This window comes from Apteryx mantelli, chromosome 14 (assembly GCF_036417845.1).
Source record: "Apteryx mantelli isolate bAptMan1 chromosome 14, bAptMan1.hap1, whole genome shotgun sequence".
Classification (NCBI taxonomy): domain Eukaryota; kingdom Metazoa; phylum Chordata; class Aves; order Apterygiformes; family Apterygidae; genus Apteryx; species Apteryx mantelli.
Window position 1 is genome coordinate 27,357,109 of NC_089991.1, and position 25,326 is coordinate 27,382,434.

General features: G+C 59.0%; 1 protein-coding gene across 1 annotated transcript in view; it reads left to right on the forward strand.

Moving 5' to 3' along the window:
* The window catches only part of LOC136993393 (maestro heat-like repeat-containing protein family member 2B), a gene marked incomplete at its 3' end in the record, with an annotated part of 39,070 nt that overhangs the window by 10,103 nt on the left and 3,641 nt on the right, over nt 1-25,326 (forward strand). Inside the window, exons 16-28 of the mRNA XM_067305116.1 lie at nt 119-223; nt 411-534; nt 771-886; nt 1,169-1,324; nt 1,443-1,597; nt 1,848-2,010; nt 2,306-2,472; nt 3,427-3,538; nt 3,637-3,783; nt 4,072-4,254; nt 4,400-4,552; nt 4,750-4,872; nt 5,017-5,119. Of these exons, the coding sequence (XP_067161217.1) occupies nt 119-223; nt 411-534; nt 771-886; nt 1,169-1,324; nt 1,443-1,597; nt 1,848-2,010; nt 2,306-2,472; nt 3,427-3,538; nt 3,637-3,783; nt 4,072-4,254; nt 4,400-4,552; nt 4,750-4,872; nt 5,017-5,119 (1,807 nt within the window). The remainder of the gene's footprint in view (nt 1-118; nt 224-410; nt 535-770; nt 887-1,168; nt 1,325-1,442; nt 1,598-1,847; nt 2,011-2,305; nt 2,473-3,426; nt 3,539-3,636; nt 3,784-4,071; nt 4,255-4,399; nt 4,553-4,749; nt 4,873-5,016; nt 5,120-25,326) is intronic.

Here is a 25,326-nt window from a genome sequence, read left to right on the forward strand (position 1 = left end):
GGGCCGGGGCACCCGGAGAGACTGGGGCTGTGGGGTGGCAAGGCCGGGAGGGGAGGGGGCTGGCGAGGGTCATTGGGCAGAAAAACGCCCATGGTGAGACAGGTCTGCCCGTGCCCAGGTTCTGCGGCGCTGGCTTGCCTCGACCCACGCGTGCGAGCGGGAGAGGGCCCTGCAGGTGTGCGTCCAGCTGCTGGGCGCTTATGAAGACGGACGCGAGCACAGGGTGAGCGGGGACGCCACGCACAGGGAGCTCTGCCTCGGCGGGCGCCGGACTTCGGGTCTCCCGGGGCCGTGGGGCAGCCCCTCGTTCACCCCTGGCTCAGCCATGGCTCGGGGGGCAGCACGGCCAGGAGAGGGCGAGCAGCCGCGGGGCTGACGGTGACCTTTTTGCCTGCCTCTTGCTCCCGCAGCGAGACCGCACCTGCGAGCAGTTCGGCTCCCTGGCGGGACTGCTGGGGCCTCTGACGTGCGACGTGTCAGCCGTGTCCCGACAGCGGGCAGCAACCTGCCTTGGCCACCTGCTCCAAATAGGAGGTGAGGAGAGCGGCGCAGGGCCGTCCGCCACTGCTGTCTGAGGGCAGGACGTCGTCCCCGGCGCCAGGGACCGTCCCCCTCCACGGCTGGCCCCTCGCCTGGCTCGCGAACCCACTGTGCCATGTTGGGGGGGCCCTGGCTTCGCGTGGCCTTCGCCGCCCTCCCTCAGATCCTCTGTTATCCGCACGTGGGGCCAGAGGTTCGCTCCCCGCAAACGTGACTCCCCTTTCTCCCAGCTCCAGCTGAGACCACGGACGTGGTGCCCTGGACCAACGAGATCGGGCACCTGCGTGAGAGACTCGGCACCGTCACCTCCGAGTCTCTGCTGGCGACCTCCGCCAACATCGCGAAGGTAACTGGCCCCTGAAACGTGGGGTGGGGGCCTGGTGACGGGCTCCTGCCCCTCTCCCTGCTCCCTGCAGGGTCTCGCGCCATTCCCCGAGTGAGCTGTCGCGTGGGGACATGTGGCGTGAGCATGGAGCAGCAGGCTGGAGATGTGTCTGTCCTTTTGCTCCACGGCAAAGGAGCAGATGCCATGATGTGTGTGTGTGTGTGAGTGCACTGCTCTCAGGACATGAGTTTTGCATCTGAGCAACCTGGGACGTGGTCTCTTGTGTTTCTGATTTCTCCCCAGCTTGTTTGCAAGTATTTCCCCCGAGGCCAGGCCACAGACTTCGTGAGCACTGTCGTGGAGAGCTTGCTGTGCGCCAGGCGCGTGTGTGCGTGGGCCGCTGGGCGGTGGACGCTCACCTTTCTGGGGGAGTGCGGAGAGCAAATATTCCAGGAGGAGGTAAGAGAGGCATTTTTTTGCATTCGCCTTTGGCTGTTCTCTGTTGTTGGCTGTTGGCCCCGAAGAAGGACGGGGAAAGGACGCACCGAGCCGTTCTTTCTCGCCTTCCTCCTTTCAGGTGCCCGAACTCGTGCGCATCCTTTACACCTGCCTGCAGAGTACCCGGCAGAGCACTCGCAGGCGCTTCGTGCTGCGGGCGATGTTCCTCCTGGTCCGCTCTCACCAACAGCCGGTGCTCAACAGCCTCCTCCAGAAGCAGCTGCCCACAGACAGGTCTGCGCACTGGCCCTTCCCCCTGCCGTCAGACCCAGCCCCGGGGCGCGCCTGCGTGGGGGGTCCCGGTCGGAAGCAGGTGGTTTTTCCCCAGGAAAGGCTGAGCACTGCAGGACCATGGGCCAGTGTCTCTGTCCTGACGCGGGCCTTGCCAGCCCCGTTGCAGACAAGGAGAGCGTTTGGCCTCTTGTGAGGACGTCGCAGGTAGCTGAGGATAGGGGCTCACGGGCAAGCGTCTGTTCCCTTGCAGCGACACGGTGGAGGTGTGGAGGAGCCTGGGGAGAAGCGCCCTGGGACGCCAAATCCTGGAGCGCTTAGCCAAAAAATTGAGGGCAGCTGGAAAGAGCAGCCACGGGAGCGACTGCTGCACTCAGGAGCTGGGCAGCAGCCAGGCTGCCCTGGAGCCTCGCACGGTACGGTCAGCGGCAGAGGCATTAGTGCGGCTTCGCATCTACTTTCCAACTCGTGCTTCAGTGCGAGGGAGTTTTGTGCCCTGTGCGAGCGCCGGTGGAGCCTCGCAGGGTGCTGTGCCGGGGCGGTGGCAGCGTTAGCGGTGTGGGGAGCCAGGACAGTTTGCTGTTGCTGGGCCACACGGCCATCGCCGCAGTGAGAATTGGAGACAGTAAAAGCCCCCAGGCTGGCAGGGGGACGTGGCCGGTGGGAAAGCCCTTGTTTTACCAGGTGGTTCTTGGCTGAATTTCTCTGTAGATCACCCGCGCCCTCTCCGAGGTAGTGTCCGTCCTGCGGAGCAAGAGGCTGGTCCAGCACCTGCTTCCCTGCCTGCTTCCCAGCCTCCTGGGGCAGGTCAGCGAGACGCTGGGGGAGGAGATGGCGCTGTCCCTCGGGGAGCTGGGGAGCGATGACACACCGGGCAGGTGAGGAGGGGCAGGGGCAGGGCTGGCCTGTGGCCCGGGTCTTTGCTCGTGTGGTTCGTGGCCTTGCAGGCGCGCCCGACTGTCCCGCTGGCGCTGGGCTGCCTCCGTGGGGAGGCAGGACTGGTCGCTGCAGGGCAGCGCGCCTGGGGATTTGGCCGCAGCGTGGCCGTTCCTGCCCGTAGACTCTGTGTTGCCGGCCAGGGGCTGTCGGGGAGCTCCCCATAGCGCCGTGCTCTGCCCGCACTCCCGCTGCGCAAGGGCAGGAGCAAATCGGTGCTGTGCGCCGCCTGCAAGGTGCTCTCCACAAAGCGCTGCTTAGCAGAGCCGCTGGGGATTGCCCTGGGCATCTGGCATGGAGTCAGCCGAGGGAGCCTGGGTTTTCTCCTGCCGTCCATGGGTTTGGGGCAGGACAAAGGATGAAAATGCCAGTTTTTGGTTAGCTTGAGACTTGAAGGCTGCGGAGTGTCATTTCAGGGGTACTTTGCCTCTCCCTCAGTGGAGTTTAGGATGAGCGAACAAACAGCTCCCATAGCAGCGGAGCTGTTCTAGCTCTGCTAAAGGGAAATCTTCCCCCAAACTTCTGTGACCGGAGATTTCTTGGGTTTTTTTTTTAACCAGACTATTTGTGGAGGCAATGGAGCTGGTGCTGGCAAAATGCCTGGAGGAGCGATGGCTGCAGCTGCTCCGGGAGCAGGGAGTGTGGGCGTCCCTGGCAGACCCCCGGGCTCACACCACTGGCGTGTGTCTCCTGGCGAGGTGAGAGCCGCCGGGATGCGCCCTGCCGTGTCGTGGGGGCTGTCCCGGGGAAAGGGCTGCTGAGACCTTCCTGAGCGCCCGGGAGCTCTGCTGAGGTGCAGAGCAGCATCTGCGTCAGAGCGGGAAAAGTTGGGAGTCGCGGCCCGTGGCCGTCCCGCACGATCGCGTGTCACGAGCCTGCTTGTGCTTTGTGCGCAGTGTGCTGCTCCGCGCGGAGCTTGTCCCGCAGCGCCTGGTGCAGAGCCTCTTCCCGTGGTTGGATTCGCGCTCGGCCAACCTGCGGCTCACGGCCACGGCTTTCTTTGCTGAGGTGAGGCAGCAGCGGGGCAGGGAGGGCTCGGAGGGGTTCCTGCGTCCTGCCTGGCGTGAATCGCGCCCGATGCTAGTGGCCATGTGGCTTGATTGCAGCTGATGAAGGACAAAGTGGTGGAGAAGAGGAAGCTCCTGAAGCCCCTCTTAGAGGCCTTAGTAGCAAGATCACGGGACCCCGTCAGCACCGTGCAGCAAATGGCCGTGAGAGGCGTGGGCAACATGGCCAGTGGAGCGCCCGCGAAGGTGAGATGGCCTTTCCTGGGCTCCGAGCGCAGCCTGAACTCGCGAACTACCAGTGGAGAGCTGCCTGGGGTCTGAGGAGCCTGGAGAGACGAGCTGAGGCAGACGCGGGGCTGTGCTAAGGCCACGCTCCTCGCTCTGATGTCAGCAGGGTGGCAAAGGGGACACTGGGTGCAAGTTGGGGCTCCCTGGGCTGGGGTTTGCTCTGGGCTTGCTCTAGCAAGCACAGCGGTGAAGAGCTGCGGTGAGAGGCAGGAATAGTGAGCAGCTCGTGTGCCCGTTGCTTCGCAGCTGCGGAGGCACAGCGCAGCTGTGGTGGAGGTGCTGCTCGGGGGCCTGGAGGACGTGGCCGGTGCGGAGGTGGCTGCCGAGCGCCTGCTGGCGCTGGCGAAGGTGCTGGGGCAGCTGAAGGCGAGGGCCGTGGGCTCTGCCTTTGAAGAGATCGCCAGGTCCACCCGGGCGTTCTTGGGGGCGGTAAGTGAAGCCGCTCGTTCCCCTGTTGGCAGGCGAGAGCCGTCCCGGCGCCGCCGTCCCCTGCGGACAGCGCCCCGGTGGTGCCGAGCGGTTTGTACGCGGCGCCCTCGTTAGCAGCCTGCCAGATGGGCTTTCTCGATCGCAGGAGGAAGAGGTTCTGCGCTGCTCGGCCTTCACCCTCTACAGCGCCCTGGCCTCGTCCGCCTCGGGCAGGAGGTCCTTATTCAGCAGAGAGGTGCAGGAAGCATTTCCCAGCCTTGTGCTGCACCTCCGGGACCCGGCCCCGGCCGTCTCCAATGTAAGAGCCCCCAGAGCGCCTTGCAGAGCCGCAGGAAGCCCCGTGGCGCCAGCAGAGCCGTGGTGCCGCTCCTGCCTGTGCAGGGCTGCCGGCATCTGCTCAGACCCCTGCTTGGACGCTGCTGTGGTGAGGTTTCTCCCTCGGCACCCAGGCAGGCGAGCAGCATCCCCGTGACAGGACCCAACGCTCTTTTCCAGGCGTGCAAGGTCGCTCTCCACCTGTGCGCCCCCTTTCTGGGGTCGAAGAGGGTGCGGCGGCGCATCGCTGCAAGCACTGGGCTGAGCGCGGCCGAGCTGCAGGACGAGGTCTGCAGTCACCTGGTGAGTGAGCTCTGCGTTGGGGCCTGCGTCCCTGCGGCCGGATGCCCCGCGGCTCCTGCACCGCAGGGCCGCCCGGCCGTGGGTGGGCGGGCGGAGGGGCATTGGCAGCCGGAGACAAGCTCCCGCATCCCTGCTTTTCCCCAGGCCCGAGACTGCCCCGCGCTGCTGGAGAGGCTCTTCAGCACGGCCCAGAGCTGCTGCACGGGGAGCTACCAGGCGTCGCAGGTGGCAGCCGTCATCGTCCTGGGTGAGAGGCAACACCGGGCTCTCGCGCTCCTCCCGGCTGCGTCCCCGGGTCGGGGTCAGGGTCCAGGGCCGGGGTTGGGGTTTAGGGCTAGGGCCATGTCCTGACAGCTGCGTTTCCCCGTGTGCCAGGCATCCTCCAGGACACCGCGCCAGCCGAGTGACTCCAGCAACGGGACCTGGCATTCCTGTTGGGAGGTATGTGATGGTGGCCGGGCTCCCGCCTCGAGGGACAGGGAGGCATCCGGAGGCCCCGTGGGTGCCGGGCCAGGGATGCTGGTGCTGAAAGCCAGCGGGGCGCCCAGGCTCCTGGCCAGGGAAGCCACCCCCGGCGGGGCTCCGTGGGGGAAATGGCTGCCAAGCACCCATGGTGCTTCCCTGCGTTGTCTTTGCAGCTCAGCAGAGGCAGCAGCGTGCCGAGGCCTCCTGTGTGCAGCGGGCGGCAGCCCCGGTGCCCTGCGCTGGGGGACCCCAGCACCCGGGGCAGGAGGACAATAAAGCTCCGTCCACGCAGGGAAGGTGTCGGCTGTGTCTGAGCTCTCTGGAGGTCTCGCGCTGACCCCGGCCCTGCCGCCCCCAGAACATGGCCCTGGTGCCCCCCGGCCGATCCCTGCCCAGGGACGCAGCCTGGGGGGAGTAGGGACACGGGGGAGCAGAGAGACCGGGGGTGAGTGGGGGGCACTGGGGGGCAGCGGGAGGTGCCTGGGGGCTCCGGGGACACCGCAGGGCACTGGGGGGCACTGGGGTGGGACTGGGGATGAGAGGGGCGCTGGGGATCCTGGGGGGAGTGGAGGGACCGTGGGGCTACGGGGGGGCCCAGGGGTCACTGGGGAGGCACCTGGGGGTGAGTGCAGACCTGGGGGCGGAGCTGCTCTCCAGGGGTGGGGCCAGGAGCGTTGGGCAGGGCTGGGAATGGGGCCAGGGCAGGGCGAGCCCCAGGGGTGAGTGTGGGCTGCCACGGGTGGGCAGCTCGATTTGGCCCCTGGTGGCGGCTGTCCGCCCCCCTCCCTCCCTCCCTCCCTCCCTCCATCCATCGCGACCCGGGTGCTGGGGGCTGGGAGGGAAGCGGCGGCAGCCTCAGGTGAGGAGCGGCAGGGCTCAGCTGTGGGGCCACACCAGGCTGGGCCAGGGAATAAAGCCCGAAGGGCCGCTGCCCGGCACCCCCTGCTCCCCCAGCGCTGCCCAGGCTGCCCCAGGGCCGGGCCCTCCCCGCGTGGCCGCCCCAGCCGAGTTCACAAGCACGGCCTGGGGCCGCCCGGAATGGGGCTGCTCCCGCAAGCCCCGCACACGGGCCGGCGGCAGGGGTAAGCTGGAGGTTGCGTCCCAAAAAGAGGGATTTGGGGGCCACGTGCCAGGGCAGGCAGGAAGGGAAGTTGTGAGGTTTGGGGGCCAAAAACGGAGACTTGGGGATGCATTTTTGAGCTCAGAAACGGGGGCTTAGCCATCTGTTTTTCTGGTTGAGAACAGAGACTAAGTTCCCCGTTTTTGAGCCAAAAACGGGGACTAAAATCCTGCATTTCTGGGGCTGCAAACACAGGCTAGTTCGAGCACTTTGAGGACCAGTAATGGAGCCTTAGTTGGCTGCCTTTGTGTCTGAAAACCGGCTAAGAAGTCCTGCATTTTGGGGGCCGGAAAGAGGGGCTTTTAATTGGCTGCCTTTGTGGTTGCAAACAGCGAGGCCTGTGTTTTGGGGGCCTGAAGTGGAGCCTTAGTTGGCTGTGTTTACTACTCAAAATGGAGACCAAGTCCTCTGTTTTCGGGTCCAGAAACGGAGACTGAGACGTGTTTGGGGGACTTGAAAACGGTGGCGAGGTTGACTGTTTTGGGGACAAAAAGCAGAGGCTGCATCCTGCATCTTTGGGGCCAGAAATGGAGGCTCAATGGGCTGCTTCTGTGGCTGAAAATGGAGGCCAAGTCCTGTGGTTTGGGGTGGCTTCTCGCGCGGTTGGAGCAGCGCGGGGATGGGGGGGATCCTGGGTCAGATCGGGACCGTGTCGGGCAGGGGGATCCCAGGGGCAGCACTGCGGGGGGTCGCGGGGGGGGGGGGCAGGGGCAGTGTCGGAGCTGACCCGGGGCTGGCGGCGGCGGTGTCGGGGGAGTCCGGGATCGGCGTTGGGGACGGCGGGGCCGCTCCGGGCTCTGCAGCCGCTTCCGGGTCCCGGGCAGGGGGGGCGGGACGGAGCGGAACGGAATCGCCACAGGGTCAAACCTCACTGAGCGCTGCGGCATGCAGGGAATTCTGGTCTTCCGGCACTGAGCTTCGGGGCGGCCATTTTGATCTGCAGGGCATTCTGGGAGGTGTAGTGTTCCGACACTGAGCTTCGGGGCGGCCATTTTGATCTGCAGGGCATTCTGGGAGGTGTAGTGTTCCGGCACTGAGCTTCCGGGCGGCCATTTTAATATGTGGGGCCTTCTGGGAGATGTAGTCTTGCCATTATGGGCTTCTGGAGGACCGTGTTGCGCCTCTCGAGGTGGCGGCAGGTTACTCCTCTGCAGGCGGGTTCTCACTAGCTGGCTGCGCTGTTCTCTGTGGCAGGTCAGGAGCTGTAGTTCCTGTGCCTTCTCAGCCCTGCAGCAGTGGCCCTGTCTGTCTGTCCTTTCCTGAACATGTGCCGTTCACACCAGAGTCCCCGTAGGTCATCGGGGACAGTGGAATTTCCCTGTTTTTCCCTGGTACAGGGTTGGGGTTTAGGGTTACGGCCATTTAGGGTTAGCGTTAGGGTTAGGTTATATGTGCTAATTTGTTGCATCAAAGTGAGAAACAGCCTTGGGAACATCTTGTATTGTGGTATGTGCTAATTTGTTACGTCAGCGAGAAACAGCCTTGGGAACATCTGTGGGAACATCCTACACCCTGTGGTGGGGGGCATGTACCCCGCCTGAGATAACTGAGTTGAGCTAGCAAAGCGGCAATGTTAGTTTAGATAGCCTAATATGGCGCACAATGCAGAGGAAGACTCCAGCCTTCATCCCCACGACCACCAGAGGGCTGAAGAAGACCCCCTAGCAACAGCCGGCGCAACCGTAGAAGTTACAGGAAGTGCCATGTATACCCGGAACTGGAATCGCATATAAGGAGACTGTGAGGGGGGGGTTGCGCGCGCCGTTGGTGGAGCAGGAGACTCCCCGGCCGCCCAGCGCTGTTTTGCTTACTTGTGACTTGCTCAATTATTTTATTAAATTGGGATTTATGCAACCCAGCCCGAGTGGTTGTCAATTTGTCACGTTTACCTATAACAGGTTAGAAGGCTGGGTTTGGGTTTGGGTTAGGCCTGTTTGTTGGCCATGTAGACCCCTTAGCACCCCCCTAGTGCACTCCGGACTACTCTTTCAGTCTTCCTGCTGCCCCAGAGCTGTATCTTGGCCCTCTAGACCACTTTGGACCCCTCTTGTTCCCCCAGAACCCCTCCGGAGACCTTGGTTGTGCCCCAGAGCTGTCTTCTGGCCCTCCACACCCTGCACCACCTCTCTTGTCCCCTCAGACCACCTCCGCAGGTCTTCCTTGCTCCCCATGTGATAGGTGCTAATTTGTTACATCAACTGGGGAAGTGATTATAGGATGAAACTAGGCGCTAATTACGGGCTAAAACCACAACATCCTGTAATGAGGGCATGTACCCTGCCTGAGATAATTGAGTGGAGCCAGCAAGGCGGTGATGTTAGTTTAGATAGCCTAATATGGCAATGGCGAGGTCACACAGTTGTAAAATATATGCATGACCTGAGGGTCACCACACACAACGCAGAGGAAGACTCCAGCCTTCATCCCCACGACCACCAGAGGGCTGAAGAAGACCCCCTAGCAACAGCCAGCACAACCGTAGAAGTTACAGGAAGTGCCATGTATACCCGGAACTGGAATCGCATATAAGGAGACTGTGAGGGAGGGAATCGCGTGCGCCGTTGGTGGAGCAGGAGACTCCCCGGCCGCCCAGCACTGTTTTGCTTACTTGTGACTTGCTCAATTATTTTATTAAATTGGGATTTATGCAACCCGGCCCGAGTGGCTGTCAATTTGTCACGTTTACCTATAACACCCACTTTTTACTTTTTGGCCCATCTAGTGCCCCTAGCACCCCTCTAGCGTCTTCCCGACTCCTCTTTGGGCCTTCCTTGTTTCCCAGAGCTGTATCTTGCACCTCGAGACCCCTTAGGACCCTGGTAGTCCCCTCAGAATCCCTGTGGAGCCCTTCTTCATGCCCTGGAGCCCTCTGTTGGCCCTCCACACCCTTTAGCAGCCCTCTCTTCTGCTCTGGCCCCCTCCTTTGACCTTTTTGTTTCCCCCTGCAGGCCTCTGTTGGCCCTCTGCACCACTTAGCTTCCCTCTAGTGCGCTCTGGACTATTCTTTCAGCCTTTCTTTGTGCTCCACAGCTGTCCTTTAACCCTCCAGTCCCTTTAGATGGGGCAACCCTGACAGTGGGATGTGAGAAAGACGCCTTTGACCGTGTGCAGCCGAAGAAACGTCAGCCGAGGGATCCCAGTAAAGAACTGCTCGCCTAGGTTTGCTGCCTCGCAACGCATTGTCAGAGTTTTTTATGAACGATCCTCCTTGGGGAAGCGCCTGTTCGTTCCATGAATATTAGTGCAAAAATGTGTACGTTACCGACCCTTGAAAGCGAGTCTGTGGCGCTGGGGTAGCGTGCGTAGCCAAGCCTAAATCCCGTAGTAACTCCTTTCGATGTCGTTCTCTTCTCCGAAAGCCCTTAGAGCAGATGAAAACATTTCTCGCCCTCTTTTGTTTGTCGAATGGGCCGCGATACCGAGAAAAACCTGCAGCGAAGGAGACGTAGTAGTGGGTTTCCCTAGAGAAGGTGTCTTGTGCTGTACTCGAGGGCTTACCGTGCGTTTTGTCCGAGGGCGGTGAATGCCCGCTTTCCTCTCGAGCAGCCCCTGGGGAGCAGAAAGTTGCGCCTTGGAGGCAAACTGTTTCTTTCAGCTGGCTTTGAAGAAGCTGGCTAGCCGTGCAAAGTAACGACAGTGCTGTGGAGTTGCTGGAAGCGCTTAAAAGAGCGTCTTTCCCTTTTAGAGAAGGCGATGCGCTTTCCTTGCTAATCCCCGTAGTAACAGAGCCAGGTAAGTGGTAGCTAGGTGAGTGAGCCGTTAGTCTTTCTCCCATAGGAATAGCCTTTAGGCTGGGATCGCTGCTAGAAAAGGCCGGCTCTTTTCGAAACGGAACGAGTCTTTGGCGGCACTACAGGAAACGAGCTAAAAAGGTGATGGGAATAGTAACGTTTTCATGCTTTAACGTGCCAGACGTACTGTGTGCCAGCATCTCGTGCTGTTTAATAATAAAAACTGAGCAGTCTGTCAAGCAAATAGCGCGGCTTGCTTTGGGCTGTTTATTTCGTTTAACAATCAGTAAAGGCAGGAGGTGGAAAGTCCTAAAGAAGAACGGCTGCTTCTTGGAACGCTTGCAGATTGTCCCATTAAGTAGGTGGGTGGGTTTTTTGTTTTTTTTGTTTGTTTTTTTTAAGTGCAGCCTCTGACTCTTTTTTTTGTCTGTGGAGTATTTTGCAACCACGTTCAAAGGAAAGTGCTGTTCCTGAAGCCTGCGGGAGAAGCGGCTCGAGCACGACACGCAGCGACTCTGCGCCTCGCAGCAGGCGCTGTAAATAAGGGCGGGTGAGCTGAGGCGAGGGTGGTGAAATCTCTGCAAAGGGCGGGCGGGCTCTGCGAGGCGCTGCGGTGGTGTGCGGGTGCTGAGGGCGGGCAGGCGGGCGGCGGGCAGAGGGGCGGGCCGAAACGCGATGGCTGCGGAGCGAAGGGCGGGAGGGTGAAGGGGTGCTGCGCCACCCCGGCGCCGGGCATGCTGGGAGCGGTAGTCTTCCGTCACTGGGCTTCCAGGTGGCCATGTTGCTTTTGCACGGCATGCTGGGAGCGGTAGTCTTCCGGCACCGGGCTTCCGGGCGGTCCTTTTAGTCTGCATGGCACGCTGGGAGCTATAGTTTTCTGGCAGGGGTTTTCCCGGCAGCCGTTTTAGTCTGCAGGGCATGCCGGGAGGTGCAGTCTTCCCGTACTGGCCTTCTGGGAGACTGTGTTGCGCCTCCCGAGGTGGCGGGAGGTGCGGTTTTCTGTCAGCGGGGTTCCTGGCAGCCGTTCACGTTGTGCTCTGGAGCAGGCCAGCAGCTGTACTTCCAGGTGCCTGTGCCTTCTCCGCCCTGCAGCAGTGGCCCGCTCTGTGTGTGTGTGTGTGTGTGTGTGTGTGTGTGGTCCTTACCGGGCACGTGTCGCTCGGGTGTCGAAAAAGCAGTACTGCACCGTGGCGCATGCACACGGCGGCCGGCCGTGCTCCCTGCTGCCCTCGGGTGTCCAAAAAGCGGTATTGCATGAAAAGGGGGGGCGCGCGTGCGCACTGCGTTCCGCCGCGCTCACTGCTGCCCTCCGGTGTCCAAAAAGCGGTACTGCACCCGGTGGGGGGGGCGCGCATGCGCAGACAGCCGGCGCGCACATGCTCAGTGCCGGTCGCCATGTTTGCCGCTGCTCTCCGCCGTTTTGGTAACGGGTAAGCGAATGGCGCGTGCTCGTCGCCCCTTCGCGGTGCTCACGGAGCGGCCACGGGCACGGGCAGCCTCGGGGCGCTCGCTGGGAGCCCCGGGCTGCCGCGGCGGGCTGCCGTTCGCACGCGTGAGCCGCCCGGCTGCAGCGCCGCGCCGCGAGCACGCGAGTGCGCCATTGCGGGTCTCGCCTCCCTTCGTGCTCCCCCCCGCCCCTCCCGCTCCTCTCGCTCCCCCCGCCCCTCGGGCTCCCCCTCGCTCCCCCCCACCCCTCGGGCTCCCCCAGCTCCCCCCGCCCCTCGGGCTCCCCTCACTCCCCCCGCCCCCCCTCGCTCCCCCCCGCCCCTCGGGCTCCCCCTGCGGCAGGGAAGCAAGATGGCGGCGAGCAGAGAGGGCGTTTTGGCCGGGCGGCGGCGGCGGGTGAGGGCGGAGGCGGCGTGGAGTGAAGGACGTGGGGCCCCCGGTGAGGCGAACGTGCAGGTTCGGGGGGCGCCGGGCGTCGGGCTGCGTCCTGCCCGCTGCGGCCGTCGCTGCGTGGAGGCGGCGGTGCGGGGCAAGTGGGGGGGGGGGGGCGGGCTGGGGCCGGGCGCCAGGAGCGCTGGGAGCGCGGGGCAGGGTGTGCTGGAGCACGGGTGCGACGTTGCGTTTTGCGTGTGTGGCGTTTAGGGCGCCGGTTCGTTGGCAGCGCGGCCGGGCAGGAGCGGGGGGGCAGGCGGGCCCCGGAGCAGGGTTGTGGCACGGCGTGGGCCCTGTAGTGTTTCCAAACAGTTTACTTTGTAACGTATGATGCAAAGCGGCGTATTAAGACCTTTCTTTTGAGGGAAAGAAAGAAAAAGAAAGAAAGGGGGGGGGAAAACATGGGAAAGAGAAAAAGAACGCGCGTAAGTCGAAGTGTTTTGTTGGAAGCGAAATGCAATTTTCTCTCTTCGTTACAGAGGCGGAACCGACGATAGCAAATGCTGACAAAGAGCAAAGCCGGACGAGCGAGCGTTTTTTTGCGCTTAGTCCCTAAGGGGCGGGCTGAAACGAGGAAGCAAAAACGCAGCAGCGGACCCTCGATCTCCCCAGAAGCTGCGGCAGTAGGAGGCGTTCTGGCCCGGGTAACTAAGGTAACTCTGGATGCGGAACGTTCATTATTTCGGCCTTCCGGAGGCAGCGCTGAGGACTAAGCGACCCGTTGTTACTCTGCGGCTATCGTTAACCGTAGCTGCCTTAGTTTTGCTTTGGTCGTTTGTATTTTGTTTTGTTATCGTACACGCGTACGTAGAAAAGGAAAGATAGGATATTTAATTTCTAGATTCGTTGCCATGGCTGAAGCTGAAGAGACCAGAAAAACGTAAGCGAGCCGAAGTAATAAAATGAAAAGGAACCGAGCGAGAGCCGTCTCCGTCGCCCCAAAAGGGAAAGCCCGTTCCTCCCGGTGAGGAAGGTTCACCGTTAATAGCGATCGGAATAACAGATGACCGACATCTAACGGAAGGTGCGTACGCGTTACAGAAAGGATGCTGCGTCCATCCGTCTCTGCGCGCGTGACTTTCTGTGTCTGCGAAGCGTCGTGCTTTAAGAGCCCCAAGGCAGCAAATTCCTGTCTTAGGGGAACGGCGGTCAGGTGGCCAGAGAGAGAGGGAGAGGGAAGCGTGCAAATTGTAAAACGAAGAGGTGGCTTTGAGGAAGGCTCAATTAGCGCGACCCCAGGTTAATTGCCTGGCAATGGCATTTGGGGCAGCAGGAAGACAGCAGCTAGAAGAAAAGTTAAAGCCTTGCAGAATTAAGGCTCCTTCTCGTGTATTAGATGCGCTTTTGTGCTTAGAAACAACTTTGGATTTTTACGATTTTCTGCCAAGCTTTGAATCAATTTCCTTCCTTCCGTCCTTCCTTTTTTTTTCTTGTTTTTGGCTTTTACTAGGCCTCCATCGACCAGAGCTGTTCCGTCCCAGCGCAGACTCTCGGGCAAGACAGAGGAGTTCAGCTCTGCAGCCTGACAGAAAAGCGTCGCCCACAAGGCCTTGCTGGCCCCGAGCTGTGGGCGCCGATGCGTGTGGCTCGTTCTGTCGGGCATGAAGATTTGGCTGCCGGAATTTCAGCTTGGCTTTACGCCCTGTAGCGGTGCTGTTTTTGTCTTTATAAATTGCGTTACTCCTAGGCGTTGGCCACATCGGGGAACAACCGCGTGCTGCCGTGAAGAACTGCAGGCTCCCGCCCTCAGCCCTTTATCGGCAAGTTCTCGGGTGTTGAGAGCGGCCGGGAGACTCCGAATGCCGGCGGAAAGGTTCTCTGCCCGCTCCTGACGAGGAGCCTTCGGCCGCGGGAAGCTCGGCGGCGTCCTTCCCGCACTCGTGAGTTGTAAGCCGCGGTTCGCAGGCCGGCAGGGGAGGGTGTTGGGGGGGGGGGGATAGCGCCTGGTAGCCCGGCAGCTCTGGCGTCGCTGTTGCTAGCGGGGCCCCGAGGTCCGTGTGCAGCCTCAGCTGCCTGTCGGGAGCTTTGTTTTGGTGCGTTTGCCTGGCAAAAGCAGCGAGGGAGGCCTCAAATAGGAATTTTCGTGGCTAGGTGGGTAAGCTGTGCCCCCAGCTGCTTTTGCCTTGCTTTGCCGCTTAGCGTCGTCACGGCGACTTGGGAGCCCGCGATAAAAACCGTTACGGGGCTGAAGGGAGGACCTGCATTTGCCCGGGTTAGGGGACCATCGTTAAAGCTTGGGGGGGGGGGAGCTCCAAAACGAGACTCTCCCCGTGACCTTGGTGGTTTGATTCATTTGCAGGCTGACGTTCCGAGGGCTTGCAACTTGAAGAGGAGCGGAGCAGCTCAGCCCGTTTGGTTGATTTCGGCGATACTGTTTTAAGGAAATGCATAAGTACAGAAGGGGTCTGGGAGGGTTTTTGAGCAGGACAGGAAAGAGCAAGGAAGATTGGAGAGTGTGGAAAAACTAGGTGCCATGAACGTTCTGAAGTCGCTAAGGGCTGAGAGAATTTGGGGTTAAGCATCTGAAAGGGGCTAAGGCGCAAGGAGCAGTAAAACACCGTCACTGAACACAAGGCTCCTCCCCAGTCTGGACCTGTGCACGCCCCCTCGCTCTGGCAGACGCAGGCACCCTGGAGCTGTAGGGAAATGGGCAAACAGGCCCACAAGTGGGCTTTGGGCACAGTGGTGCGCAGAGAGCTCTGCGTGCTCGGCAGGCCGGTGGGGTTGGAGCGTGGCGAGAGCTGTTCCGGGCTGACCGGACCCATCCGGTTCCGCTCCCTGTCCCTCTCGTCCAGCTCTCCAACCTTCTCTTTCTTTCCCCGCAGCTCTGTCCGGTGCCCCATCCCTTTGTTTAGCTACTCTTTCCTCTGCCCAGCTGCCCATCCCTCTTGTGCGCTTTCCATCCCTCTGTCAATATCTACATCTCTCTAACTGGCTCCCTGTCGCTCTATCCAGCTTTTCATCATCCTCTTCCTCTCCCGCCACCTGCCCACTGTCCTTCTGTCTGGCTCCCCATCCTTCTGCCGCTCTCGTCTGTCTCTCTGGACCTCTCTTTGCCTTTCCAGCCCTCTGTCCTCCTCTCCAGCCTTCTCTTTCTATTTCCGTCCCTCTGTTCAGCTCCCCATCCATCTGTTTGCCTCCCTATCCCTCTTTTCTGCTGTTCTATCCCATCTCTCTGCCTGACTTTCCCTCCCTCTTTTTCTCTCTCCACATTTCTGGCCGGCTCTTCAACCTTCTCATTCCCTTCCCGTCGCTCTGACCAGCTCCCTGTCCCTCTCTTCCACTCCCCATTCCTCTCTGGTTCTCCCCCCTTCTCTTTTGCTGCCTGTCCCTCTGTCTGCCTCCGCTTCCCTCCTTTCCTCTCTTTATTCTTCTGTCCACCTCTGTATCCCTCTTTTCCCCTCTTCTGCTCCCCAGTCCTTTGTGCAGCCCTCCGTCCCTCTGTCTGGCCCTCGATGCCTCTCTGTCTATTTGTGCAGCACCCTTAACCCTGGGGCCAGGTCTCTAGTCTTCTCTTTCTTTCTCCATCCGTCTGCCAAGCTCTTTATCCCTCTTTTCTTCTGTTCTGCTCTCTGTCCCTGTGCCCAGCTGAAGGTCTGTCATTCCTTTGCGTTTTGTCTGGCGTGGCAAGCGCCAAGAGGCGGTTGGTGCTCAGCGGAGATGATCGGCAGCGCCCAGAGGGTCCCACCGATCTGCCTGGTTCGGGTCTTGTGAGACACCTCTGCAGGGACTCTGCATGTGGAGGGCTGTGGCTGTGCAGTGGGGGAGCAGTAATGGGCCAAAGATGCAGTGGGGGATGTAGCAGGCAGTGAAGAGGCTCCCGGGGAAGGAAGGTGTCACGGAGGCAGAGAGCAGCAGAGGCTCTGAGTACTCGGATGTTAGGACAGGTGCTCGTGGTAGGGCGGTCTGGAGCTGCTGCTGTTGTTGTCTGTCCTACTCGTCAGCGCAGTCTGCAGTTACTGCGTCTTGTCCGCCTGTGCGCAGACGGGGCTGCTGTGTGGTGCAGCTTGAGTCACAATCGTGATGCTGGCATCGAGCCCGCTTTTCTGTCAGGTCTGCCTTTATGCAAACTGGTGTCTTCCCTACATCAGCCTTGCTCTGTTCCTCTTCCAGGAGCCTGCGCTCGACTCTGCTTTCTGGCACGCTGTCGTGTTATAGGGCTTTCCAGTAGGGTCTGTCTGACTTGGGCCACTTGTGTTGTCTGCTAGGCAGCCTGAGCGAGTGAAGCAAAATCCTCCTCCTGGCACTGTCCTGGCCAGAGTCAGTTTCCCATCAGCTCAGTCTCTGCAGAGTTTGGAGTTTTTGGAGGCCTTAGTTTTTATCCTGCCTTGGCTGGACGGTGCTTTCTGAGGGTGTCTATGAGCGGCACAGTTTCCCTGAGGAGGTTCATCTACCAAAGGCTGGAGGTGGCCAGGTGCCTGACCGAGCCTGACTGTAGGTGAGGGCTGCTGTGACATCCTTGCAATGAAAGGGAGCCAGAGAGGGTGAGTGAAGGAGCACAGAGCATCAGTCATAACTGTGGAAACAGTTCTGGGTCTTGGACTAGGGAGTAGTTCCAGGAGGGCTGTGCAGTTGCCTGGCCTCTCAGTAACCGTTCTGGCCGCTTTGCAGGTGCTGAAGCATAGTCCGGCAGTCGAAGGAGCGTTATCACAGCTGGGAGCTCTGCGGAGCTCTGCGGCCGTCCATGGAGGACGAGCTCTGACTCGCAGCGTGGACGCAGCTACGTCCTGGGGCTGCGCTGTATGTGAGCAGGGCTGGGAGGTGGAAGCTGGTTTTGCCCTCGGTGGTTACTGGTGTCATTGGCTGTGGATGTTTGCCCATGGAGCTGAGAGGACCAAAAATATTAATGGTCTGTAAGAGAGATGAATTAGTGCTTGTGGTGTTTCGGGTAGGTTCAGTGCAAGTGCAGCTTCGTGCAGTCCTGTGGCGTGATTCTTGCATGTGCTCGCGTTTGAATGGTGGCTAAAACCAAGCCTATAAACAGCAGCTGCAACAGGATTCTGGTGCATGTCTTCCTGTTCTGCTGCCATTCTAAAGGAAGGGGAAACTTCTTAAGCTGTGGGCAAAACCCTATGGCTTCTCTGTACTGTTCTCATGCTCATGTGTGCTTTGGTGTTTCTTGCTTAAAGCTGAGGATTTGAAGTTTTTCACTTAAGGTTTATTGTTTAGTTTGTTATTGAGGGTCTGTCACTCAGGGGTTATGGTGTATGACTTCATTTTGTGGGGCTCAGTCTTTATCAGTCAGAGTTTACAGTTTGCTCATTTAGCAGTCAGGGCGCAGAATTTAAAATCCAACCTCATCCATAAATTTGAAAGCCTTGGCAACCATTTGGATTGCAAGATTTGCAGTTTGTCACTTAGGGTGCAGGGTTTACAGCTTACTGATCAACGAAAAGGGCTAAATCCTTGGATAATAAACTGGAAGCCCTGAAGCCTAAGCAGCAGGCTGTGAACCCTCCTTTGGGGTTTGTAACCTTCCCCTGGACCCAGCGTTCAGCTCTGTGCACTGACCTGAGGTCTGGGTTTCATGTGGCGCAGGCCCATCACACCGAGACTGGCAATGTGATAGGTGAGCTGAGCACTGTGAGTGTGTCCTGCAGGGCTCTTGTCTGGGGTAGGGCAGAAGCACAGGCAGGCGAGATCAAGCATTTTCCTCTCAACTCTCCGAGCTGGATCCTATCCCTGAAGGAAAGAGCAGAGGGGGTAGGTTGTTGACTACTCAGACACCTGCCGCGTCAAGGGCAGCAGCAGGAGCTGACCCTTCCCCGACGGATGGATGAACCCTGGTGTGGTCATGACTCTCCAGGTGTCACAGGGTAGGGGAAGCATGCTGGCACCGAGCCCCATGGCAGACTCGCACCCAGGTGTTTCTGTGCAGTAAAAAAATAAACAGTTGCTTTATTCTTTGCACTCATGTCTGTGGTTCCTGCCGTCGCTTTGCCTGAAGGTGATGCCCAGGGGAGGAGGTTACACATTGTGTGTGGTGCTGGGAACTGGTCCCCAAGTCCCTCGTACTTTGGCGTCCTTGCGGTTCCCAGGGAACCCAGTGCTGTTTGCAGGGCTGTGGGGAATTTCCCTTGCATTGCCTGACCCTCGGGGCTCTTGGGGGTGTTTCCCATCATCCTGGGGGCAGCCAGGGCCCCTCCAGGGCTGCATGAAGCCCCCAGGCTGCTCCCAGATTTGCTTTCAGCACTTTGTGATGTCCCTTGTGTGTCTGGGAATGGGGCCTGTGTGCCTGGAGCTGGGAGATAGTTTCTGTGGGGATGGGGGGAGCCTGCAGGCACCGTCCCATCAGCCACATCAAACCCTGTGATATGCCTTATGGCCCCTTTTGTGTGCACCAAGGCCCTTCGTTTGTATTTTGGTTTGCCCCAGAGCCCTGTGTTTGCCCTCTGATGCCCTCAGGAGCCCTCAATTCACATTTTGGGTTGCCCCCAAGCCCCCGGTGTGTCTTTTGGTGTGCCCCGGGGCCCTGTGTTTGCTTTGCAGCATGCCACAAAGTTCTCTGTTTAGCTTTCTCCCCTGTCCCAGAGTTTTCTGGGTGCTTCTTGGTGTGCCCCAGGGCCCTCCCTTTGCCTTTTGGTGCCCCCAGAGTCACTCCGTTTACTTTTTTTACTTTTGTTTCACCCACAGCTCTGGATTTGTTCTCTTGTCCCCTGAATACTCCCCAGAATTCCTCTCTCTACACCCCAGGGGTCTCCCTTCAGCTTTCAGCAAGCTGCTCTCCGGAGTGGGGGTGCCTCTGCTGCCCTGGGAGCCCCAGCTGTCTGTGATGGGGCTGATAGCCATTCCCCCCTCCCCAGTTTCTGATGGGCTGCAGCTGTGGGCCCTAGGGCTGGGATGAGCCCCAGGTGGGGCTGGGGGTGGCTGGGATGAGCCCCAGGTAGGGCTGATGGCAACAGTGGGCACGCACTGGGGCAGGGGCTGCAGTTGGGGGAAACCTGTGCTGGGGCAGGTTTGGCAAAAAGTAGCTGCTGCTGAGCACCGTCTGCTGGGACTGGCATGGTGGCTGCACTGCGGAGGAGGTGAGCAGGGCGAGGGTGTCCGCGCTCGGGGCTGCGGCTCCCCCACGTGCTGGGGGTCCCGGCAGACGAGAGCGTTCCGGGCAACGCGGCACAACCAGGGCACACCGGGCCGGGAGAAACTGTACCGGGGCTGGGGATGGCGGAGCAGTGGGGGCCGGGCGAGGACGTGGTGGGGAAGAACGGTGAACCGGAGCCATGGAGAGTGGGGAGGGAGGGGGTGCGCCAGAGCTGTGGTGGTGCCAGGGGGGAGGAGGAAGGGGGAGCGCCGGGGCTGTGGTGGGGTTTATAGCGCGATCGGAGTAGTGCTGGGGGGGGGGCGTCCTGGGTCAGATCGGGAGCGTGTCGGGGCGGGAGAGGAGGGATCCCAAGGGAATCCCTGGGGAGGATCGCGGGGGGGTAAGGGCAGTGTCGGAGCTGACCCGGGGCCAGTCGCGGCGGTGTCGGGGGAGTCCGGGATCGGTGTTGGGGATCGTGGGACCGCTCCCCATTTTGCGGCGGTATCCAGGTCCCGAGGGCGGGGGGGAATAGGGGCGGGACAGAACAGAACAGAATCGCCAGAGGGTCAAACCTCACGGAGTGCTGCACCCCTCCCGGTATTCCGGGAGCAGTAGTCTTCCGGCACCGGGCTTCCTGGTGGCCTTTTTTTTTTTAGCGCGGCATGCCGGGAGTAGTAGTCTTCCGGCACTGGGCTTCCGGGAGACCATGTTGTTTGGTGCGGCATGGCGGGAGCGGTAGTCTTCCGTCACTGGGCTTCCGGGCGGCCTTTTTAGCGCGGCATGCCGGGAATTGTAGTCTTCTGGCACTGGGCTTCCGGGCGACCATTTTAGTCTGCACAGCATGCTGGGAGATGTAGTTTTCTGGCAGTGGTTTCCCGGCGGCCATTTTAGTCTGCAGGGCTTGCCGGGAGGTGTAGTCTTCCCATATTGGCCTTCTGGGAGACTATGTTGTGCCTCCTGAGGTGGCAGGAGGTGCAGTTCTCTGTCAGTGGAGTTCCCAGCAGTCGTTCGCATTGTGCTCTGTGGCAGGCCAGGAGCTGTAGTTGCAGGTGCCTGTGCCTTCTCTGCCCTGCAGCAGTGGCCCGCTATGTCTGGACATGTGTTGCTCTTGCGGGAGTCCCCGCAGGTCACTGGGGACAGTGGAAATTCCTTGTTTTTCCCTGGTACAGGGCAGGAAGTGTTTTCCCTCTCTGGTGTGACCAGGCAGGGTTGTCCCCAGGGGCTGGGGCTGTTCCTCTTGGCAATGGGGAGGGCAAGGAGAGTGTGAGGGGCTGTGCAGGCTCCTGGTAGTCATAGCTTTGCTCAGGATTGGGGCCAGTTAGGCATCAGCTATGAGGAGCGGTGATGCTGGGAGGGCTCGGTGCAGAGCTGTCCTGTTATGCAGCACAAGGGAAAGTCCTCAAGGAAAAGTGACCAGCACTGTTTCTGTCCAAGGAGCCTACAACAGCCTGAGTGCCCCTGGAACAGCCACAGGCCCCCTGCAGCAGCCCTAGGGACACTGTGTCACAGCCTCCCAAGGTCACTGTGTTCAGGTACCTTTAACTGTGTGGAAAGAGCCTGCAGGAGCCCTGGGCACAGGTAGAGAGAATCCCCAGTTGCCTGTAAGGACCTGGAGCTATATATATTTTCTTTTCAAAGATGCGATCTCTTTGATGCTTGCTGCTGCTTCTGTGTTGCTCAGTGCCCAGGTCTACTATGTTCAGATCCACCCTTCTTCCTGCCCTCTGCTCTGTCTCAGCTGCTGGCCAGATAAAAAGTGGTGTGTGGCTAAGCAGTAGGCCAGGGTGTCTCAGCTGCCTGCTATAGGACAAAGAGGAGGGGGAATCGGTGACAGGACATGAAAGTACATGCGGATGAGAAACAGCTGCTTTAGAGGACTAAGATGCAACTGAGATGCAACAGGGGCAACTGAGAGGAGTAGAAGTAATGGGGGAAAATGGTGATGAGGAAGATGTGTTGTTAGATGCAGTACAGTGAAGAAGAGAGGGGAAAATTGCTCCTATGACGAAATAAAAACTGTTCTTAAGAGATATTTGCTTTTTGCCCTTCGGGTTATGAATCTGCATGACTTTCTAAGAACTGTTCTGAGTATGTGGTGTTGCGGGTCATGACCGCCTGGGCAGCGGTCCCCAATTTGTCTGCTAAGACTACACAACAGCTCACAGCTGCCTGTGGAATGAAAGCAAAGGCCAACTTCTCAGAGGTAAGAGACAGGGTCCAAGCAGGAAGATTATGGTGGGTGAGTTAATGCCCCAGAATCTTCAGTTTTCCCCCTTGTCTCCCCAGAACTCACACGTTTGCTCCCTAGTTCCTTCAGGACCACTTGCCTTTAGGTGTGCTCCAAGGCACTGCATTTATTCTCTTGTCCCTTAAGAGGTCTTTGTTTCTCTCTAGATCCTGCAAGGTTACAAGGATTCCTCTGGAGCCCTTCTTTATGCGCTAGAGCCCTCTGTCAGCCATCCAGTCCCTTTAGCAGCCCTCTGTTCTGCTCTGGCCCCCTCCTTTGGCCTTTTTGTTTCCCCCTGCAGGCCTCTCTTGGCCCTCCAGACCCTTTGGGACCCTTCCAGTGCACTCTGGAATATCTTTCAGCCTTCTTTGTGCCCCAGAGCTGTCCTCTGCCCTGCAGCCCCCTTTGGAACCCTCTAGTCTCCTCAGAAGCCCTCCAGATGTCGTCTTTGTTCCCCAGAGTCATGTTTTGGCCATGTAGACCCCTTAGCACCCCCCTAGTGTGCTCTGGACGACTCTTTCAGTCTTCCTGCTGCCCCAGAGCTGTATCTGGGCCCTCTAGACCCCTTTGGACCTCGCTTGTTCCCCCAGAACCCCTCCAGAGACCTTGGTTGTGCCCCAGAGCTGTCTTCTGGCCCTCCACACCCTGCACAACCTCTCTTGTCCCTGCAGACCACCTCTGCAGGTCTTCCTTGCTCCTTGCTTTTTACTCTTTGCCCATCTAGTGCCCCTAGGACCCCTCTAGTGTGTTCTCGACTACTCTTTGGGACTTCCTTGTTTCCCAGAGCTGTCTCTTGGACCTCGAGACCCCTTAGGGCCCTGCTAGTCCCCTCAGAATCCCTGCGGAGCCCTTCTTCATGCCCTGCAGCCCTCTGTTGGCCCTCCACACCCTTTAGCAGCCCTCTCTTCTGCTCTGGCCCCCTCCTTCCACCTTTTCCTTTCCCTCTGCTCCCCTTAGCACCCGCCTTGTGCACTCGGCAGTACATTTCAGCTTTCTTCTGTGCCCTAGAGCTGTCTTCTGGCCCTCCACACCCTGCACAACATCTCTTGTCCCCTCAGACCACCTCCGCACATCTTCCATGCTGCCCGCTTTTTACTTTCTTCCCATCTAGTCCCCCTAGCACCCCTCTAGTGTCTTCCCGACTCCTCTTTGGGCCTTCCTTGGTTCCCAGAGCTGTCTCTTGCACCTGGAGACCCCTTAGGACCCTGGCAGTCCCCTCAGAATCCCTGTGGAGCCCTTCTTCATGCCCGGGAGCCCTTTGAGGCCCTCCACACCCTTTAGCAGCCCTCTCTTCTGCTCTGGCCCCCTCCTTCCACCTTTTCCTTTCCCTCTGCTCCCCTTAGCACCCGCCTTGTGCACTCGGCAGTACATTTCAGCTTTCTTCTGTGCCCTAGAGCTGTCTTCCGGCCCTCCACACCCTGCACAACCTCTCTTGTCCCCTCAGACCACCTCCGCACGTCTTCCATGCTGCCCGCTTTTTACTTTCTTCCCATCTAGTCCCCCTAGCACCCCTCTAGTGTCTTCCCGACTCCTCTTTGGGCCTTCCTTGGTTCCCAGAGCTGTCTCTTGCACCTCGAGACCCCTTAGGACCCTGGCAGTCCCCTCAGAATCCCTGTGGAGCCTTTCTTCATGCCCTGGAGCCCTCTGTTGGCCCTCCACACCCTTTAGCAGCCCTCTCTTCTGCTCTGGCCCCCTCCTTCCACCTTTTTCTTTCCCTCTGCTCCCCTTAGCACCCGCCTTGTGCACTCGGGACTACATTTCAGCTTTCTTTGTGCCCTAGAGCTGTCTTCCGGCCCTCCACACCCTGCACAACCTCTCTTGTCCCCTCAGACCACCTCTGCACGTCTTCCTTGCTCCCCGCTTTTTACTTTCTTCCTATCTAGTCCCCCTAGCACCCCTCTAGTGTCTTCCCGACTCCTCTTTGGGCCCTCCTTGGTTCCCAGAGCTGTCTCTTGCACCTCGAGACCCCTTAGGACCCTGCTAGTTCCCTTAGAATCCCTGTGGAGCCCTTCTTCATGCCCTGCAGCCCTCTGTTGGCCCTCCACAGCCTTTAGCAGCCCTCTCTTCTGCTCTGGCCCCCTCCTTCCACCTTTTTCTTTCCCTCTGCTCCCCTTAGCACCCGCCTTGTGCACTCAGGACTACATTTCAGCTTTCTTCTGTGCCCCAGAGCTGTCTTCTGGCCCTCCACACCCTGCACAACCTCTCTTGTCCCCTCAGACCACCTCCGCACGTCTTCCATGCTGCCCGCTTTTTACTTTCTTCCTATCTAGTCCCCCTAGCACCCCTCTAGTGTCTTCCCGACTCCTCTTTGGGCCTTCCTTGGTTCCCAGAGCTGTCTCTTGCACCTGGAGACCCCTTAGGACCCTGGCAGTCCCCTCAGAATCCCTGTGGAGCCTTTCTTCATGCCCGGGAGCCCTTTGAGGCCCTCCACACCCTTTAGCAGCCCTCTCTTCTGCTCTGGCCCCCTCCTTCCACCTTTTTCTTTCCCTCTGCTCCCCTTAGCACCCGCCTTGTGCACTCGGCGCTACATTTCAGCTTTCTTTGTGCCCCAGAGCTGTCTTCCGGCCCTCCACACCCTGCACAACCTCTCTTGTCCCCTCAGACCACCTCCGCACATCTTTCTTGCTCCCCGCTTTTTACTTTCTTCCCATCTAGTCCCCCTAGCACCCCTCTAGTGTCTTCCCGACTCCTCTTTGGGCCTTCCTTGGTTCCCAGAGCTGTCTCTTGCACCTGGAGACCCCTTAGGACCCTGGTAGTCCCCTCAGAATCCCTGTGGAGCCCTTCTTCATGCCCTGGAGCCCTTTGAGGCCCTCCACACCCTTTAGCAGCCCTCTCTTCTGCTCTGGCCCCCTCCTTCCCCCCTTTTTTTTTCCTGTGCAGGACTGTCTTGGTCCTCCATACACTTTAGGTCCCTTCCAATGCTCTCTTGTTTAATTTTTCAGCCTTCTTTGTGTCCCCGAGCTTTCCTTTGGCTCCACAGCGCACTTTGGAAGCCTGTAGTCTTCTCAGAAGCCCTGCAGATGTCTTTCTTGTTCCCCAGAGTCATGTTTTGACTATGTAGACCCTTTAATACCCGGCTAGTGTACTCTGGACTACTGTTTCAGTCTTCCTGAATCCGCAGTGCTGTATCTTGTCTATATAGATTCTTTTTCAACCTTGCTTGTTCCCCTAGAGTTCCTCTGCAGACCTTGGTTGTGCCCAAGAGCTGTCTTCTGGTCTTTTTTTCTCCTTAGGACTTTTCTATTCTCATCTGAAGTCTTCCCAAGGTCTTTGTTGTTTTCTCAAATCCTATGTTTGCCATCCCCATCTCATAGTGCCTGTTCTGTCTGTTTAGAGCACCTCTGGAGGTCTGTCTTGTTACCTTGTTTTGATTTTTTTTTGCCATTGATTCCCATTAGAACCGCTCTAGTGTGTTCTAGACTACTTTTTTTGCCTTTTTTGCTCCCTATAGTTGTCTTTTGGTTTTCTAGCTGCTTAAGATGTGTGCAGTTTTCTCAAGTCTTTCTAAGGCTTTTTTTTTGCCCTATAGTGCTCTTTATCATTCGGCTGCCTCTGTACCCCTGTTTTCCTATGGACTTTTTGGGAGGTCTTGGTTGTTCTCTTTTGGCTTCTTTTAGTTGCTCTCTAGTCTCCATAAGAGATGTCTAATCTGTTCTGGATTCGTCTTTAGAGCTTTGTTGTTCTGTATAGACCTCTGTTGGTCTTGTAGAGCTCTGAGGAACTCCTTTATTTTACTCTGGACTATTCTTTCAGCCTTTCTTTTGTTCCCACGTTCTGTTTTGGCCCTTTAGAGGTTTAGGAACCCTATAGTTCCTTAAGAACCCCTTCTGGAAGCCTTTTTTGGGTCCTAGAGTTCTGTGGTGGTTCTCCAGTCTTGTTAGCACCCTTCTTGTCTCATTGTGTGTCTCACTGATTTAGAGAAACAGGGGTGATGTTCACCTGGAGTTCTACCCCTTCTGCCCACTGAGTCCTTTTTCTAATTACTCTAGGTATTATATAGGAAACATTCCTT